This window comes from Alternaria triticimaculans, assembly GCF_023758025.1.
Source record: "Alternaria triticimaculans strain BMP 0046 chromosome Unknown scaffold_6, whole genome shotgun sequence".
Lineage (NCBI taxonomy): Eukaryota > Fungi > Ascomycota > Dothideomycetes > Pleosporales > Pleosporaceae > Alternaria > Alternaria triticimaculans.
This window is the reverse complement of record NW_026055963.1, coordinates 201,313-218,761: the sequence shown is the minus strand read 5'-3', so window position 1 is coordinate 218,761 and position 17,449 is coordinate 201,313. Positions and strand designations below refer to the sequence as shown.

The following is a 17,449-nucleotide window of genomic DNA, read 5'->3' as shown; positions in this document are numbered from 1 at the left end:
GCGAATCCCCGCTGTTGTATGTTATTGACCTTTTTTGCCAGTTGGGCTATCTTTTTGCTACCCTGGCCATGAGTTGGGATGGTATCATCGCATCGCAGTGCATCCATACTATACAAACTCCGCCCACCACAACCTTACAACACCTGCCACGGCATCAACATCCATCTTTCACCCACTCTGCCTCACTCCATCTTCGGCGCCCTCAAGTTCAAGTTCTCATACTCCGGCAACTCCCACCTCTTCTCCTTCCCCTCCGGCAGCCACCCCGCAAGCCACCCAAGCACCTTGTCCACCCTCATCGTCGAAATCGACCAAAGCACCCATCCCACAGCCCAGACTCCCCATGCCGACTCCGGAAAGAACCTCCATTCCTTCACCAACGGCCCCAGTTCCTGACACTCCTCCACCGGCTGCTTCATCTCCTCTTGGTACGCTTCCAGCGCCGCGTCGACATCACTGCCACACCGCGCCAGTTCGCCAGCGAGGACATATGCGCCGATAAGAGATAGTGTTGTTCCCATACCCGTAAAAGCAGAGGGACAGTACCCCGCGTCTCCGAGCAGTACGACTCGGTCTTTATACAACTCGCCGCTGGGCATCTTGACTTGACCGATCTCCGTGGCGTAGAAATCCTTCACATCTTCCAACCCCTTCAGGAACCGCGGACACTCCCACCCCGCATCGCCATATTCCTCGGTCCAAACAGCCTTCTGCTCATCCACTGGTTTCTTATACGTACCCCTCATGCGACTCGCCCGCTCTTCACGGTTGTTCAAAAGGAAGAGGTAGACTTGCGTCACGGGACGGTCGCCCGTGCGCGTCATGACCATGCGGTTCTGCGGACCGAAGTAGATACGCGCGAGGCTGTTTTCTGAGGGCAGGCGCGGGACGTTGTAGTATGCAGCGTGGATGTTGAGGGACTTGAAGGACGCGTCACTGGTTTCTTGACCAAAGGCGAGACGCCGCGTTCGTGAGGATTGGCCGTCTGCGGCGACGACGAGGTCGAATGTCGATGTTGAGCCCGTGGAGAAAGTCACTTCCGTTGTCTTTGCCGATGGATCTGGTGAGAGTGCAGTAACAGTCGTCCCAAAAACATACTTCAAACTCCCACCATACCCTTGTTCATCCAGTGTTTCCCTCTCCTGGAGACTGATCTCATACACCATCCTCACAAAATCCCCCCTCATAAACTCAAACTCATTCGTCAGCGTCCTTCCCGGGTTCTCCCCCGCAGCCGTAACACCAAACTGCATCAAGCACTTGCCGTTTCCGTCAATGAATTCCAGGCCGCTCTCGTGGACACAGTAGGGCCGGAGTGTTTCGAGGAGACCCAGTTTGGTCATGATGGGGATGCCGTGCGCTTTTAGGTCGATTTGCTGGCCCCCGGTGCGGAGGGAGGGGTAGCGTTCTAGGATTGTGATGGTGTGGGTGGGGTTGCTGCGTTGGAGGATGAGGGCGAGGAGGGGGCCGCAGACGCCGGCGCCGAGGATGAGGATGTTTAGGGGGTGGGGTTGTGAGGTTGTCATTTTTGTGATGGTGTTTGGGTAGGACTAGAGAGTTGCTTTGATGAATTGCTAGTATTTGGACGCACGCACAACGCAGTAGGAGTAGAGAATGGGGTTTGTAGGTAGAGGAGAGTGGGCAATATGCTTGAAAGGCAAGGACACCAGCTAGATGATAGCCGGGACTATCCTTCAAGGCATCTTCATTTTTTATATCATCGTTGCTACACAAAGCCGGCGCAGTACGATGCTCCCCCGAACGGCATTTTCGCACATTGGGGCGGAGACCGTGTTCTCCGAACTCTTCTCCGAACGCTGTTAACGCGGACATAGTAGGCGTTAACCTTTAGGGATCCAATAGCGGAGCTATGTAGACTGTTGCCTTGGCATCCTTGCTCACTCTGCTGCAGTCGGCGTCAGCGCGCATGAGTGTCTGTACGCCTTATGTCGCTCAACGAAGAAGGATACCTAGGTATGTGCCGTTTAGAGACTGTAGCCTAGATTATGTACTACAGTTTAGATTGTAATACTGTTGAAATTCACTGGCGTTGTTGAACAGGAGTGAGTTGATAGTTGACAGGATGAACGTCGTGATGATGCAGACTTCAGGGTCGTCTGCGGGCGGATCACCTGTCGGCGCCAAGCAAAAGTGAAGCTCGTCGCTTCGCATCACGAACGCCGACCTCCACCAGCCCACCCGCCTCCTGCGCTACATCGACACATAGGTCACCAAACCCTGTACATACCAACTTACAGCCGGTTATCGCCGACGTCAGACTCTCGAAAAGTCAACAAGCCGCACACGGTCCACCAAACCTCGCAATGGCCATCCTAGGGACGGCCCTCAACGGCATCGGCGCGCTCTTCCTCACACATGCGTACGTGTACACGTAGCTCATATCTACATCTTCCCAGACAGAGGGTCAAATGAGCATCACCACACAATCCCTACTCCCAACTAACCCCCACCAGCGTCTACTCAACCCACGAACACACCGCAACCTTCGCATCCACGCCCCTCCCCCTCGACATCTCGCTCGAACTCCTCACCTCCATCCTCATCCTCTCCCTCGGCATCGTCATATCGTTTGCGCCGCTGAAGCCAATACAATACGCACAATGGGCGGGCCAGATCTCGCGGGAAGGACGACACGGTGAGGGCTACTACACAAAAGAGGGTGAAGAGGTACTGAGTGAGGGTGATCCGTATGCGTTTTTGGGATTGGATGGCGGGATTGGTGGGAAGGGGGAGGGGAGGAAGGGGTTCTGGGATGTTAAGGGGAAGAGGAAAGAGTATGAGGAGTGGGTTAGGCAGGGTGGGAGACAGTAGATGGAAAAGGACGGCGTGGGAGATTTGGGTTGAAGAGGTCCAGCGGATGGGCGTGGTACACTGGCAACGCGCACCGGTGGCGTGCTTGGGCATGCATATCGTCACGAAGCGTCTCATACCCGGTACGGAAGATAATTGTATGTCGACCACCGTTACGCCTATCGTACATCGCCCAAATGCCCAATCTCGATGCCCCATACCCTGTGTCCCGACTGTCCCAAAACCCAGACGCCATGCTTAAACGAGCAAAACCAGCAACCCAATCAATCTGTTCCATGAAGCCATTTCTCTCCAACCCTTTCCTCACGCCTCGCTCGTCATCTTCTCAACCTGATTCCCTCCACATCCATTCACCCTACAAGCCCAACACCCCTTCCCCTCCATCTCCTCGCCAATAGCCGCAACATCCGCACTCTTCCTCCTCGGCCCCTCCGCATCCCCATTAACATCAACACCACTAACCCACCAGATCCCCGCCGCAATAACCTTGGCCACAACCTCCACCTCCGCCTCATCCCTCGGCGCATACACCAGCATAAACTCCCTCGGCACAAACTTCCTACACCACCCACCCCTCGCAAGCGGATGTCTCTCACCCCACCCCATCTCAATCAACAGATTCGCATCCGCAGGATGCAACGTCATATGCATCGACCCATCACTAGGATGCGCATGACAAATCTCGCCTCCACACGTCCTCGTAATCGGCACACTGGTAAACAAACCCGAACTATGCTTCTCAAAGCAACTCGTACGTTCCAACAACCTATTACCCGGATCCGCTGCAAGACCCTTGATCTTGGCTACCAAGCACGCATAAACCGCCTGCCCGCTCTTCTGCGTCTGCTGTCTCTGCGGCGCGATACCGCGGATGAGCGGTTTCGTGCCTTTGCGAGTCGGTAGCGAGGAGGGCGTGAAGTAGCCTTTTTGCGGACGGAAGTGTGGGGGGATGGCGATGGGGCGGAGGGGGTCGCGCAGGCAGATTAGAGAGAGGAGTTTTATCTTGAGGTAGCCGAGGGGGGTTGCTGGGGTGCCGCCGGGGCCGAGGGAGAGGAAGGCGCGGTAGTCTTTGTGGATGTAGAGGGCTGTTAGGGTGGGGAGGAGGAGGGCGAGCGTTGCGATGAGCATGTGGAGGTGGGTTTCTGTGAACATGCTTGGGTGGGGTGGTGGTATGGTTGGTTCGTAGGATGGGTGTAGGGTTGTGGTTGTGAGGTTGTGTTGATCAGCCATGTTGGATGTCCAGGTGATGTTGTTGGATGGTCGTCCTGGAGGTAATTGAAGACGTGGAAATTGAACAAAGAAAGCAGGAAGATGTTTGCTGACAGTCCTCTTATGCCTTCCTTCTCAACAAGACAAGAGAAATACAGAACCCGGGAAAGCACAATAGCTCCGTGGCCCCAGTAAAGAAAGGAAGATCAGCCCCACACGTGCACTGCAGGAAGGAAGGTCGGTGAGTACCACGCGAGACTCAGGGTCCGCGGGATCTAAGAAGGGATGACGTTGAATTGATACAACAAACAAAGCTACCATTCAAACACTAAACGAAAAGCCTCAATACAGTAGAAACCCAGAAGCAGAAGCCTAAAAGCCTCAAGTACCAGCTCACCTCCCCATCACGAGCACACACACCCCTTCTTATAATCCCTCAGAAACGCCAGCAAACCAACGCAGCAACCATAGCGACCGACCGACCGACCGACGTCAACCCCGTGGTCCCCCAAACCACAATCCACGTGCCTAGCCCCGCATCCGGTTAGCACGGCCCTCACCTGCATGTTTGTGGGGTTAGCGGCCGACCGCGCTAGCAAGCCCATTGGCCCACATCACGGTGCCTGTGACGTTTGACCTAAATCAACAATGCTGGCGTTCGCTTCCCATTCTCTCTTTTTATCCACTCGCTGCAATTTACTTCGTCATTCTGTCGTGTGTGCGTTTTATGAGAGATGGTCTGGGCGCTTTGAAGGTTTGCCATCGCCGATGTGCGGGAGCAAGGGTGAGGGAATTGGGGGTTGTACGAAAGAGAGCGGGCATGATGCTGGTGAGGGGAATGCTGAGATCAGCTGTGCTCACGTGGTCTTGTGCACGGTTGTCTTTCTAGAAAGAGGGGTTTTTGGGAAGCTGACTTCTCGTGTTCAGCCTCTTTCTTACGTATGTCGCTGTCTTGGGGTACAAAGTATGTGCTCGTTCGCTCGTCGCGGCATGAATTGGCGAGGTACGCTGGCACGCTTTGACCATCAGCTGGGTGTTCTGATCACCAACGGACGAACCGGAAGCGTGCCAGATGGTCATCAGGCGCGGGACTAGCTTCGTGGTATCAATACCCGCTAGTTCACGATAGCTGGTGTCGGCGTTGTTCAATAGATACCCTGCAGCGTGCAGCATGCAGTGTGATCGGAGGAGCGGTGATGCGTGGCGCGCTGTGAGCTCTTTGCATTATCGCCGAGCTCGGAACTTGGGTTCAAGAACGTGGCTGTCAGTACACGGTCGTTTGTTTTTAGATTGAGGTGTCAGGCTTGTTCATCATGGGGATGCGTACTTGCGGCTATATATTTCGCAGTTGGGAAAGCAACTCGGTCACCTCTCAATTGCATTGACACTCATAGTGCCTTGGTATAAGCGGCACAAGAGCGAGACGGGAGAAGAGAAGAGTAATTCACTATCAAGATTTTCGAAATGGTAGGGCTGCTTGCTGTTTGCGAAGACGGATAGGTGATGGCACGTACCATGCAGCGACGAAGACTCTGCAGATTCCCGCGCGTTCCAGCGCATCGCGCCGCAATCGTGGATCAGTCTTCCCAGGTGATCCGCACCTCAATGACCTTGTAATCTGCGGGGAATCCAAGTTCAGCAAGACCGTTGTCCACATCTTCCTGCCGCCTAGGCCGCGAACAACTATTCCACGACCCCTTCTCAGATCGTCTCTTCGCAGTAATGTTGACGAATACCGCCCAGGGCATGTTGGCTTTTCTCTGCTTCACATCCGGAACGAAGATTTCAAGCTGTGCGGAGACCACTCTTTCGAGTTTCTGTGCGTCCATGTTCTTCAAGACCGACACCACGGATTGTATCTCATTTACCATGTCAGACGTGGGGAGGATTTTTCTCAGGCCCCCTGCGCAGAAATTCATGGTGAATGAAGGGAACTCCTTCTGGACTTGAATCATTTGAAGAAGGTCGACTTTCCGTTGTTCACCGGTTCCGTACTTGTGGAGGGGTATGAGGATGTAACGGTTAATCGTTCGTAAACTTTCGTATGGTCGCTTGATGAAGAAGACGTGCAGATAATTGTTCAGTTGTCGGAAAGGGACGACGGGACTGTATAGCCGCAGCCTGATGGACGGAGACAGGTACATAGGCGCGAACTCGTCGTGGACTTGCTCATGAGAATTGACAAGATTTATGGCGTCAGCACATTTTGGTGTTAGATGGAGGAATTCGGTGTAGATGGCGTTGCGTAGCTCTATATTGAGGACCTGGAATCAGCCCCGGGCAGCTAAATCGTGGGGTTTGGAGACTTCGTACCTCCGGGTAGGTCAAGGAAATTTGCTCTGTGGCGGTAGTGTGCGCTACTTCGAAACTTAGTTTTCATCGACTGGTACCCCGTTGTTACACGGCTCTTTCGACATACTTGAGTGCCATATTGTTGGTGCAACGAGGAATAGAGTGCGCCTTTGGCTCAGACTGGGGCCAGGTCTTGATTTGGGCCACGCCACCTAGGTGTTATCGCGAAACCGCAACCAACCTTCCAAAGGGGCTTGGCTATGATGTTCAGCGGTTTGATGCCGACGAGGGGGTGTCGTAAACAAAACAGAACGGTGTTTGTATTGTATAGCAACACTTGCACCTGAGTCCAAGATGCGGCCTCCCGCCAAGACCACGCTAATCCTAAGAAGTCGATGACCGGGCCGGCGTCAGGAAACTAGGCTGCTGGCTGATTTCTCACAATTTCAAGCTCATCACATGAATCTGAACAGCCTTAACTCGTATATCACTCTACATTTTTCCTGTAACTAGTCCTCCAATGAAATTGTGCATCACTTGAAGTTGCGGCCATCATCGCCCATCTAATCATAGATTCCACGGTATGTTGCATTATTCTGCTCCGGCTAGCTAGCTAGCTAGCTATCCTTTGGCTTTCTGATCCCTCTCCATAGGACTATGGTGATGCGAAGCAGACGAGCGACTCATAATTGCCGAAATCCGTATATACCCATCCAACCAGGTCCTCTCAAAAAGAGAAGTCTCGTCAACGAAAGAGCTAGTCCTCACATGTCTACTTCCTTCCCACCACAGCGAAGCTCAACTATCTCCTCCAGTCTCTAGGATTCCAGACTGGCTTCCTGACCATGCGCCCATGAAAACACACTCTGATGCCTCCACATTCGGTATTGATGCCGTTACAATCACCGAGCCCCGAATCTTTGATCTCTTGTTCCGTGCAATGATCCTTCAAAGTGATGTAAAGACACGCCAGTAGACCGGAACTGTGTTTATCAGGCTGAGCGGACAAGTATAGCTCAACAGAAGCCACCTTCGCGTAAACCTCATCCTTCATGTTTCTGAGATTACGCACGGGCACAGCGAGATCTAGATCGCGAACTGTGAAACTAATCAGCCTATCCAGGAGCGCTTTCCCCCTCTCATCTGCTGCGAGGTATTCTTCATCTAGTTTCTCGTCGTCGAGTGCATCGGATCGAGCAGCGTTCAAATCCCATTCAATGTTGAGTAGAGGATACTCGCGCATGACCGAGACGACTTCTCGCAAGTCGAGTATCCATCGGCTCTCGTGCCATACGGCCGCGGACCAACTGAGCTCTACACAGAAGCTGCAAGTGAAGTCCCTTGGCTTCTGGCTAGCGATAGGGTGGAAGGTGTGGCGTAGGAATGGTATGAGGCGGTCGAAAGGTACCGTAGCGTTGCCCTCATTCAGGTACAATGACCCAAACTCAGAGCGGATCTGTCGATTAACTTGGAGGAGCTGCGCATTTTGGCGGAGAGATGGGTCGAGGTCGATGAAGTAGTTGTAGACGGTGTTGCGCAATTCTGTGACATGACGGGTTAGTTTGTGACCGTTGTAGAAGACAGTCGATGGAGCCCTTACCTCCAGAAAATCTGTCAAGGAATGGCGCTCCGCCACTGTGGTCCCTGCCGCCATCATCGTCAGTTTGTTCTTTCGTGAAGCAGGATGGTCAACTGCAACATACTGGGTTGTTATCATGGTGCTGTGCAGTGGTAGCTTGTATTCTCCACCTGAGCGTACTGGAAGATAGCTTCGTAGGTGGACTGAAAAGCTCTAGTAGCAAACAAGATTGTGTGGACGACAGGTCGTTTTGTCTGAGCGGCCGCCAAGATCTGCTGTGCAACGTAGACCGCGCTAGACACAAACGACCAGGCAGGCAGCTTCTTGAACTCGGAATACTGACTTAAATCTCGCATCTTCAGGTAAATGGCATGAGATGGGCTATTACCCGTGCGATATTTTAGATCTTTGAGATCTCTCGTTGTATTGTACTTTCAAACTGCTGTCCCACCACTGTTCCACGCATCTTCCCTTGCTTCCGAGGTATCGTGTGCGCTTCGTACTGCTGCTAGTCCAAGTGCAACATTATACCTCCGCGTTGATACCTAAGCCCCCCAAACTTAAGCCGGATATCGTCGGTATCTTGTTCTGTACATCCACGTGTCAGAATGGTGTAAATGTATCCATTCAATGGCTCATCATCAAGAAGAAGCCGAATGGAAGATATCTTCCCAAACTCGTGATCTTCCATATCCTTTAGGACACACACATAATCAGCGAGACCTAAGTCATTGCGGGGCTCGGAGTGGCCAGGCGGGACCAAGTTCCATTTGATACTGAGCAGAGGATACTGTCGCATGATCGAGATGACGTCCACCAGGTTGGACTGCCAATCGACGTCGTCTGTTTTGCGGCCGCGGAGCTCCACCCGGATCTTGCAAGCAACCTCCTCACACACCAAGTTCGCAGGAGGGAGGATGAAGGCGTGTAGGAGGCTTGCGACGTCGTTGAAGTAAACTTTCACATTGCCCTGACTGAAGTACAACGATCTAAACTCGGCGCGAATTTGCCGGTTGACCCACAGTAGGTTAATGGCGTTGGTGTCACACGCGCATGTGTTAAGGTCGATGAAGTGTTTGTAGATTGCGTTACGTAACTCTGTCTCATGTGTTCAGCTTGCGTCAGTTGAACAAGCAGGATGGCGGCACTTACCTCCAGGCAGGTCAAGGAGCGACTTCCCGCCGCGGTGGTGTTGTTTGTCGCTGCGTTCATCAGTATGGGCTTATGCGGAGTGGTCTTCGGGCACAACTTACTCGGTTGTCATCGTGACAGTATGAGATAGTAGCTCAATTTATGGGTAGGTCTTGATGGAGCAAGTATTCCTCAGGAATATTTGGTGAGTGTCGTAAGCAAAGTGAGTAGCTCGACCAAGGCGGCAGGTCGTAGATCTGAGCCTTTGCCAAGACTGCGCTAAAAATATTAAGTGAGAGAAAAGAAGTGGGTTCTCCATGGAACTGCGCACCCGAGTGAAGACTGTTGATTGGCTTTGTCTTCACTTGGTACCACAAATTGTACGTTGGTGGTTATCACAGTTGCTAAATATGGTCGAGATCACTGCGTCTATTTTAGGCTAAGCTGGCGTCCACGTTATCGCATTTGCACAAGGGAATGGCAGTGACGACGAGGACGATTCGTTCCACATCTCATAACTAGTAATCTACGTGTATGCATTTTGATAAGCAGACTAAACCAGCGTCATAGACTCTTACTACTGCCGGATCTCATATAAATTGAGAGAGATCGCGATCCTCAAACTCTCCATAGCTTCAACTTCATCCAGAGAATCGGTCTCCTTATCGTGTACAATCTGCCCATACATCTGAGAGCAAACCCTTTCAGAATATAATCAAGTCTCCTAAGTCTGGAAGCACCTGATCTTCGCTCTCTGAGTCGTTGTGACCGTCATCTGCATTGTCTTCCTCGCCATCTAAACTCTCGTCATCACTGTCCACACTGTCTTCCAACACAAGCTCTACATCGATGCCTCCGCAATTGGTATCGAAATTATCCAAGAAACTATCTGCCACGTTCTTGTTCAACTCGATCATAAGGCTAGCGTCTAGGGCGGGGCCGGTCACGACCCGGAATGGCTGGAAGCTGTGTAATTCCTTCGGCGATTCGGACAAAGTGAGCCTGACAAAAGACAGCTTGCTGAAATTTTCGGCACTCATACATCTCAGATTGGTAACGGCGTGGGCAATGTCTGTGTCATCGAACGACACGGCGGAGTAGCGACCCATGCCCGCGCCCAGGTCCCAGACCACTTCGATCAGAGGGTATTTGCGCATGACCGACACGACCTTGAGCAGGTCCATTGACCAACATGGAGTCAGATCGCCATCGATGCTTTTGGGCCCTGGCAGTCCGAGTCCCACGTTGAACTTGTAGAGCACGGTCTTGGGAGCCGCGTCGGGGTACTGAACGAAGAAGAAGTGAAGGAAGAACGGCACGTGCTCGAATGGAACCCCGGTTGTGCCTTGATATAACCGGCTCAAATACAGCGTCGTGAACTCCGCGTGGACCTGCTGATTGACGCAGGCGAGGTTGGCAGCATCGCTGGTTGATGGGCTGAGATCGATGAAGTGCTGGTAGAAGGTGTTGCGTAGCTCTGTTCTTGTGTCAGTCAACATATTAAGAAGGTGCAATAAGCTCTATTACCTCCAGGTACGTTGAGGAAGCTGTTTCTGTCGCGAGGGCTGCCGACGTTGTGCCTAGATGGCCGTTAGTACATGTTTGTCGAGGAAAGCTTTTTTGCAACACTTACTGGTTTGTCATCGTGATGTCGCGCGATAATAGCACGGGCTAGAATCGACAGAAGGAGCGAATGTAGAGGATAGGTCGAGGGTAGGTAGGAAGGATCGTTGTGCGCGAAGAAGCGTTTGTTTGCACCTCCGCCAAGACTGCGCTAGGAATCTCACGGTGAGCGAGGAAAAGTGTGAGCCCTGCATTGAGAGTAAGCGCTGGAATATGAGAGAACCATGCGAGCAATACGACGTGTATGCCACAATATTTCCGTTGATCATGTGGGTAGATTTCATTCATGGCGTATAGACTCATCATGAGGATATGTTTCCACCATCTCAGTACGCCCCAATTCATCTTCGCATACCCCAGTCTCATTTCAGTAACCACATTTTTCCCTAGCCACTACTTTCCACAGCGCCTTCGCTGCTGTCTGGAGCGTCTTCATCGCCATCCTCGTTATCCTCGTTATCATCTCCATCGTCTGAACTCTCTTCCTCACTGTCTGAGCCATCCTCGTCCCCACTTGAGCTTTCTGGAGTCTCTTCTTCACCGTCTAAACCTAATTCCCAAGCAAAACAGACGTTGATTATTCCGTATTTGCGGCTGAGTCCCAGCCTAGAAGGATCTGTTTTCCTCTTCAATGTGACCCAAAGGTAAGCGCAGCAATTCGAGCGGTTGTTAGAAAATGAGTGTATGAAATACTTCACTGATGTTATCTTTTCGAACTTTCGAGTGTCCATGCTTTCCAGAATGGAAATGATCGTGGTGATATCTTTGAACCATGAGATCTTGAGTAGAGGGTATCGATGCATGATCGTGACCAATTCCAGTAGGCCGATCAACCAGTCTTGCGATTCTAACCAGTCGAAGGACAGGTCGGTGAGGGAACCATTGACTCGCGGTTCCAAGTCGAAGTGACGAGGGAAGAAAACGTGTAGGAAGCTGTCGACTTGTTCCGTAGGGATTGCGAAGTGCCCTGATGCCAGACACAGCGAGCCAAACTCAGCGCGAATCTGCTGGCTTGAACGCGCTAGTGCGGTAGCTTCGCCGACTGTAGGATCGAGGTCGATGAAGTGGTTATAGACGGCATTGCGAAGCTCTGTAATCTGGCGTTAGCTTACCATGGCTGAATAACGCTCATACGATGCTTACCTCCGGAAAGGTCCAGAAGCGACTTCCCGCCACCCTTGTCTCTACTGCTTCGACTGTTAGCACGCACTCACTGAGAATGCTGGCTGGGTAACATACTTGACTGCCATAGCGATGTTGCGCAGCGGGGATTAGATCGTCTCGGAGTGTTAATACACGAATGGAATGACCGTGTAGGAGGGTTCGGTGAGAACTGTAAAGAAGGAATGTTGTTGTTCACGATGAGGCGTTTGTCAGTGTCCCGCCAAGACCGCGCTAAACCAAAGAGGGGTAGTAAAGGTGAAGACAAGAGCTAACACTCTCTCTTGTCATCCTCCGTCCCCATACATGAAAGCTATCGCAGCTATACTGTATACTAAAGTGACATCTTAATGACAAGCTCACATCAAGATCAGAACGCAGTCTGAGTCAAAGGCGCACTCTATTTCGTTTATTCCGTGCGCATTACATGCACAATATCTGGTCTCTGCTCTCGGGACCATCTTCCCCGTTGTCTGAGACCTTTTCGGCAATATCTGAATCGTTTTCCTCATTACTTGACCAATCATCCTCAGGGTACGACTCCCAGTCTGACCAGCCCCGAAAGCTGCCCTCCCAACTAATCTCCACTTCAATACCTCTGCATCTGGTAGGGTACAACAACGACTTGATGCTGTTGACATCTTGCTTAGTCGCACCTCTCTTCAGCATACAAGGCATTTCAGCCTCTATTTCGGTCCTACCGAAATGGTTGGATTCGATATATTTGTTCAAGTAGAGCATGACGGAATTCAAGTTCCCGAATAGTTGGACATCCATGTCCTTCAGGGCTGACACGGTGTACGCCACCCCTGAATCGTCGAATGTCGTTTCCCTAAAGCTGTCTACCAGATTCCATGCAATGCTGTTCAACGGGTGATGACGCATGATCGAGACAGCTTTCAGCAAGTCGAGCGACCAATCAGCCTCTTGATAGTCCCCAGCAGCGCCCAACTGAACCTCAAACTGATATGAAACGTCCTTTAGACCTGAGTTGAGACTTTGACCGAAGAATAAGTCGAGGAAGTAGTCGAACTGATTGAACGAAAGCCGACTTCCGCTGTGGTACACCTGGTGTAGGTATAAGGTCATAAACTCAGCATGTATCTGTCTGTGTACAGAGGCCAGGTTTAAAGCATGGCCATCCGACCATCCAAATTGACTGAGCCTGCGCCTTTGACTTAAAGTAGAGCCGGGTGGTAGTGAATCCGGCTGGTCCTTAAGATCGTCGATGAAGTGCTGATAGACGGTATTGCGCAACTCTGTGATCCTTCAATTAGCCTGTGAAAGCAATGTAAAACACGGTGTACATTACCTCCCGGTAAATCGAGGAAGCTCGTTCTGCCGCGGGGGTTACCGACGCTGCCAGCGTTAGTACATGCCCACCAAGAGGGGCTCCTTTGCAGGGCTTACTGTGCTGTCATCGAGATTGTACGCGACTTACGCACGTTGCTTGGGTGAGGGTCGACAAATTAACCTTCGGTTGAGGGTTAGTCGAGCGTAGGCACCAGGTGTTGGTGTGTGCGGGGTTGCGCTTGTTTGTACCTCCGCCAAGACCGCGCTAGGAGGTCGAGCGAAAGTGAATGTAGCACAAGAGCTGGGAGATGATGGGACGTGAAGGAGCAGAGCAAAAACCCCGCGAATCTCGTTGTAAACCTGAATATAATCGATAGGAACTTCTTTTACTAGCACGCTAATAAGCGCCTTCCCTCTTCTCATACTCCATCCCCATCACAGTTCCCACCTTCTTCATCCCACTCCAAATCTCCGCATCAACCTCCAACTCCAATCCCTCCACCTTCGTCGCCCCACCATCAAGTCCCCAAAGCGAGACACCCAGGTAGTTCGTTCCGTTGTAGTTGAGAATACCCTCCGTAACAGGGAACTTGACCTGCGGTCCAACATTACTAACGTATTTACCATACTGCCAGCCATTAACATAAAGCTGGACGCGATACGCAGGAACACTGGAGCCACTGCTGCTACTGTTGCCAGAAGAAGTGCCGTTGGTGAAAGTGAAACTGAGCGGGATATCATAGCCAGCCGGCATGTTGAGATCGAATTCCGTGGCGAAGAACCCGATTCCAGGAGCGGAGATGCCGTCGGCTACGGGGCCGGCGGAAGCAGTCCATTTAGCGTCGGTGGCGGAGAGAGCACCGGGGAGATGTAGACCCTGGCGCTCGACGAAGAGACCGCCTTCGTTGAGGGGACCGCGCGAGATGTCGCGGTAATCTTCTCCACCCAGGTTACCGGTGAGCTTCCAGCTGATGTCGGAGGCGTCGTGGCCGGATAGCTTGTAGTCTAGGATACCGCGCGGGTTCTTCATCGTCTCGGTGCCGATGGTCCAGTTCTCGTCGAGGCCCTGGTTGTCGACTACGACCGTGATGGTGTATTTCTTTCCCTTGGTCAAGTTGGGCATGGCGAAGGTGGCGCTTCCGTTCAGGGCTGCGTCGTATCCGCGCCATGAACCGAGGAACTGGTCGCCGATCCAAGCGGATGAGCCGAACGCTGAGCCACCTTGGGTGGTAAGGTTAAAGGCTGTTTCGTTTCCAGATGCGGTGAATGTACCGCGGAACAGGAGTGTGCCGGTGTGGTAGCCGTAGTCGGAGCTGTAGAGCGAAACAGGGGTATCAAGGGGACGCAGAGAGTTGTACGTCTTCTCCAGATCGGCCGCAGTCCACTCGCTGTCATCGTATCCAGGTTGAATCTCAGGAAGCGAGTCGACATACTTCCACTCGAGTTCGCTGAGCTTGGGCAGGCTGACATCTGGCTTGGCGAATTCGATGTCGGCGCACAAGGTTCCTTGCTCGGAAGTGGTGAAGTCGACATCCTGGCCGTTGAAAGTCATCTTAGACACATCAGATGATGCGCCACCAAGGACCTCGACAGTGGTGGTAGCATTGAGATCACCAGTGAGAGCGAGTGTGTCGCCAGTGACCTTGGCAGTGCGCATCAGGTAGCCTGCCTTAAGAATGACAGGATTGGACGAGTCGTGGGGTGCCTGATCGACGGCCCAGTAGTTGAAGGCTTCGACGCGGTCGACCATGTAGACGTAGATAGGGCTGTCAGCTCCAACCATTGCCACCTTTCTACCTCCATCAGCCTTGAAGTTCAAGACTGTGACTCCGCTAGTAGTCATGCTCTTGACATCGCCTTCGACGACTTCCAGTCCAGTAGCAGCGAGGGCCAACTCGTGAGTCTCTCCAGGTCCACCGTATACAACCACCACAGTCTTGTCTTCATACTTGTGCCAAGTGAAGACTTCGGCGGTAGAGTAGACGAGGGTAGTGCCGCCAATATCGTAGTCGCTGACGTGGATTTTGGAATCGCGGCCGTTCAGCGTCAACCAAGTGCCGTTCATTTGGGGTACAGTAATGTTGCCCAATGCCGACGTTGCAACGTTGAGCTTGTAGGTTGTGGAATCTAGCGAGTTGTACTTGGAATGCCTGACGAAGTAGAATGTCGTCTTCTCGTTGGTAGCGGGAGTAACGCTAAGGTCACTGCTGGTAGTCCACTTGGAAGTCGAAGCATTGCCACGTGCAGCCGTGAGGTACGCAGGGCTGACCTTGAAGAAGTTTGCCTGGAGCTTTAGCTCGGAGTACTTCGCGCGGTCGACTTGACGGTCCTCCTTGATCGGTGCAGCGTAGTCGTAGCTGGTGTAGCCACCTGGGTGACCAAGGTTGCCCCAGTTGGTGCCACCGTAAGTCATGTACAAGTTCAAGATGGTGACACCGAAGCTGTAAAGTTGCTTGTAGAAGACACGGTTGAACTCTGCGCCCACCAGAATGCCGCACTTGTCGAAACCGGGTCCACCCCAAGGGTCAAAACTGCCAGACTGGAACTCAACGATGGAGTAAGGCGTAGTGGGGCTCTGCTGCTCGTGAAGTTGATGCCAGTTTGTTGGAAGATTGCCATCTGGCCATGTGGTTGGGTTGGCACAGTCGAACCCAAGAGGATATCCATCGTGGCCGTAGATGTCAACAGCTGCAGGTTGACCGGGCGCGTTGTTGCCCTTAGCGGAGGCGTCGTTGCTGATCAAAGGCACGATAATACCGGCGTCGCGAATCTGATCTTCGACGTATTGCATGTAGACCGGATCCGGGAAAGGCTTGATAGCCGAAGTGGCTTGTGTGTACTCATTCTCGGGCTGAACGAGAATGATTGGTCCGCCGTTGGTGATTTGCGCAGGCGCAATTGTCGCTAACACATTCTTCATGTAGCTATTCCGCTGTTAGTAAGGTATCGCCTAGGTCCAGTCAAGAAACATACTTGTCGGTCGCCTCCAGAAAGTCAGGCGCACGCGTTCTCAGCGTGCCATTGACTCTCTGAATCCATCCGGGGAAGCCTCCACCAGATACCTCCGCATTAATGTAAGGGCCTGGTCTGGCGATGAGGTAAATGCCAGCTTCCTGTGCAGCGTCGAAGAAAGGCTTCAGGTCAAAGACACCCTCTTCGCGGTAAACACCGGGCTTGCCTTCAAGCAGCGCCCAGTCCACGTAAAATGAAACACCATTGTATCCAAGAGCCTTGATCTTCTGGAAGACATCGGAGTAGAGATCAGGCACCGGTAATCTGTACGGGTGAACCTCGCCAGAGTACAAGAAGATGCGTTCGCCATGTACGAAGAGCGAGTCTTCATCCCATGTGACCTGTAATGTCGGTTAGCCATCGTCATTCCGAGACATTGTATCAACTCCGCAACTTACAATATCTTGCAAAGCCTCTCTCTTATACGGCTTAATCCACTGCTGAGGCGAATACCCCACAGCCCTCGCCGCAGTCTCAACCGCAAAACATCCCAGCGCAACCGCGCCTGCAAGCTTTGAGAAGCTCTTCATATTGACCAAAATACGAAACCAAAGGTCAATTTGCTTGTGGCCCGGTCAGAGTCCGCGGGGATGGGACGAAATATAAAGCTTCCGGAGCTTCAGACGGTATGCATGTAGCCGAGCCGGGATCTTTCCTCGTTCCTGTCAGGTAATGACAGCATCGTTTCCATGCCGCTCGTGCCATTGCGATCCGAACGCACATACCTCTTTCCCCAGCGACTTTCCCCAGTTTATCCCCATGTTGAACGTGCTAAGACCGCGTGTTGAACCGGATGAGTAGCCGTAGCGATACTAGTATGGTCCAGGATGCGGCGAAGCGACCAAAACGCAAGTACCCATTCCACCAATATCGCAGCTTGGAAGCTTGCTAGCCCTGCTCGATGAAGTCGATGCCCGCATCTCGGTTGAGGCAAGCGGGGAAACATGTCCGATGTGCGCCATGACCGTTGCCCAGGCGGTGCAGAAGGGCGGCGATCAGTGGGGTTAGCGTGAGGGTTAATGCTTGGTCGTATAGTTGTGGATGCTTGCGGAAGCTTGGGTTGAGGCCTTTCCGCCCTGGATTGGGAAAGGCATCCGCGGTGTGATGACGACGGGCGTCGGGGAATTGGCTCGGAGGTATCTTTTTTAGAGGCGGGTAAATGTGCTGGGTTGTGGCATGGGGATGGGATTTGATGATGATGATGATGGAATGTGGGGAGAGTTGCCGAGGTACATCAATTCGGGCCTGACGTAACAAGGCCTTGATCATCGCGAAAAGCAATTGCTCGAATGCAGCGCGCGCACATAGAACATATGT

General features: G+C 52.4%; 5 protein-coding genes across 5 annotated transcripts; 1 reads left to right on the top strand and 4 right to left on the bottom strand.

Annotated features, from left to right (window-relative positions):
• Positions 1 to 182: 182 nt before the first annotated feature.
• Positions 183 to 1,526, bottom strand: J4E78_004988 (uncharacterized protein; the record flags this gene model as incomplete). Its single annotated transcript, XM_049365612.1, has 1 exon — positions 183 to 1,526. One exon carries the CDS (start codon positions 1,524 to 1,526, stop codon positions 183 to 185), a length of 1,344 nt encoding a protein of 447 aa, XP_049222327.1.
• Positions 1,527 to 2,324: 798 nt separating this feature from the next.
• On the top strand, positions 2,325 to 2,832 carry J4E78_004987 (uncharacterized protein; the record flags this gene model as incomplete). The annotated part of the gene is made up of 2 exons (XM_049365611.1): positions 2,325 to 2,380; positions 2,475 to 2,832. The coding sequence occupies 2 exons, from the start codon at positions 2,325 to 2,327 to the stop codon at positions 2,830 to 2,832; spliced, it is 414 nt and encodes a 137-aa protein (XP_049222326.1).
• A 303-nt stretch (positions 2,833 to 3,135) lies between these two features.
• Positions 3,136 to 3,984, bottom strand: J4E78_004986 (uncharacterized protein; the record flags this gene model as incomplete). Its single annotated transcript, XM_049365610.1, has 1 exon — positions 3,136 to 3,984. One exon carries the CDS (start codon positions 3,982 to 3,984, stop codon positions 3,136 to 3,138), a length of 849 nt encoding a protein of 282 aa, XP_049222325.1.
• Positions 3,985 to 5,618: 1,634 nt separating this feature from the next.
• On the bottom strand, positions 5,619 to 7,987 carry J4E78_004985 (uncharacterized protein; the record flags this gene model as incomplete). The annotated part of the gene is made up of 2 exons (XM_049365609.1): positions 5,619 to 6,147; positions 7,197 to 7,987. 2 exons carry the CDS (start codon positions 7,985 to 7,987, stop codon positions 5,619 to 5,621), a joined length of 1,320 nt encoding a protein of 439 aa, XP_049222324.1.
• Positions 7,988 to 9,747: 1,760 nt separating this feature from the next.
• J4E78_004984 (uncharacterized protein) lies at positions 9,748 to 16,662 on the bottom strand (the record flags this gene model as incomplete). The annotated part of the gene is made up of 8 exons (XM_049365608.1): positions 9,748 to 10,520; positions 11,064 to 11,756; positions 11,810 to 11,853; positions 12,381 to 13,086; positions 13,140 to 13,186; positions 13,546 to 16,044; positions 16,094 to 16,473; positions 16,531 to 16,662. The coding sequence occupies 8 exons, from the start codon at positions 16,660 to 16,662 to the stop codon at positions 9,748 to 9,750; spliced, it is 5,274 nt and encodes a 1,757-aa protein (XP_049222323.1).
• Between the last annotated feature and the right edge of the window lie 787 nt (positions 16,663 to 17,449).